The following is a 640-nucleotide window of genomic DNA, read 5'->3' as shown; positions in this document are numbered from 1 at the left end:
GCATTACAAATTCCTTACCTGTGGTTATGGATACGTTATTCTAAAATACTTCCAACAAACTTACCTAATTTTCTCTTTATTCAGACAAGCCCTCATAATAATGTTCAGCATTGACTGACACCAATACATACTTTCTCCACATATCTGAATTTCCATAATTCAAATGCCTTATTTTAAGACAGCTACAGTTTACCTTTCCAATGGGGTTGGAGGACGGTGCGCAGTATGGTTGAGCGCAGTTTTCTCATTAGAATGTGCAGGAGAGTATGAGAGTGAGTTGGTTGGAGAAATCTGTGGAGTAAGATGTTGTAGTTACTGTGCTGTGTATTTACTCCAGTCTGCAGTATTACTTAACCTGAGACTGTATGAGGTGTTTGTGAAAAATATAAGTATAAATCATATGCCCTTTAAGAAGGTCTGATATGACGAAATGATGATGGCTCCATTTCAGTTTGTACTTGATGAGAATAAAGGTATTAATTAGGCAGAGTTATTAGTACATGATCATGGAAATTGGCAATGATATGTGTTCACTACCACAAAGGAGCTTCAAAACTAGTTGCAGTTTACAGGATCATTTTGTTTCAATGCAAATTTAAAGAGTCTGACTAAAACTGAAGTATAATTCATATTACGACAT

General features: G+C 35.6%; 1 protein-coding gene across 1 annotated transcript in view; it reads right to left on the bottom strand.

Moving 5' to 3' along the window:
• LOC119592950 (muscle calcium channel subunit alpha-1-like) overlaps positions 1 to 640 on the bottom strand; it is a gene marked incomplete at its 5' end in the record, with an annotated part of 130,968 nt that overhangs the window by 16,042 nt on the left and 114,286 nt on the right. The window contains 1 exon segment of the mRNA XM_037941842.1: positions 194 to 291. Coding sequence (XP_037797770.1) covers positions 194 to 291 — 98 coding nt within the window.

The sequence above is a fragment of the Penaeus monodon genome, chromosome 31 (assembly GCF_015228065.2).
Source record: "Penaeus monodon isolate SGIC_2016 chromosome 31, NSTDA_Pmon_1, whole genome shotgun sequence".
In the NCBI taxonomy this organism is placed as follows: domain Eukaryota; kingdom Metazoa; phylum Arthropoda; class Malacostraca; order Decapoda; family Penaeidae; genus Penaeus; species Penaeus monodon.
Note: the sequence above shows the minus strand (reverse complement) of the source record. Positions and strands in the feature narration are given on the sequence as shown.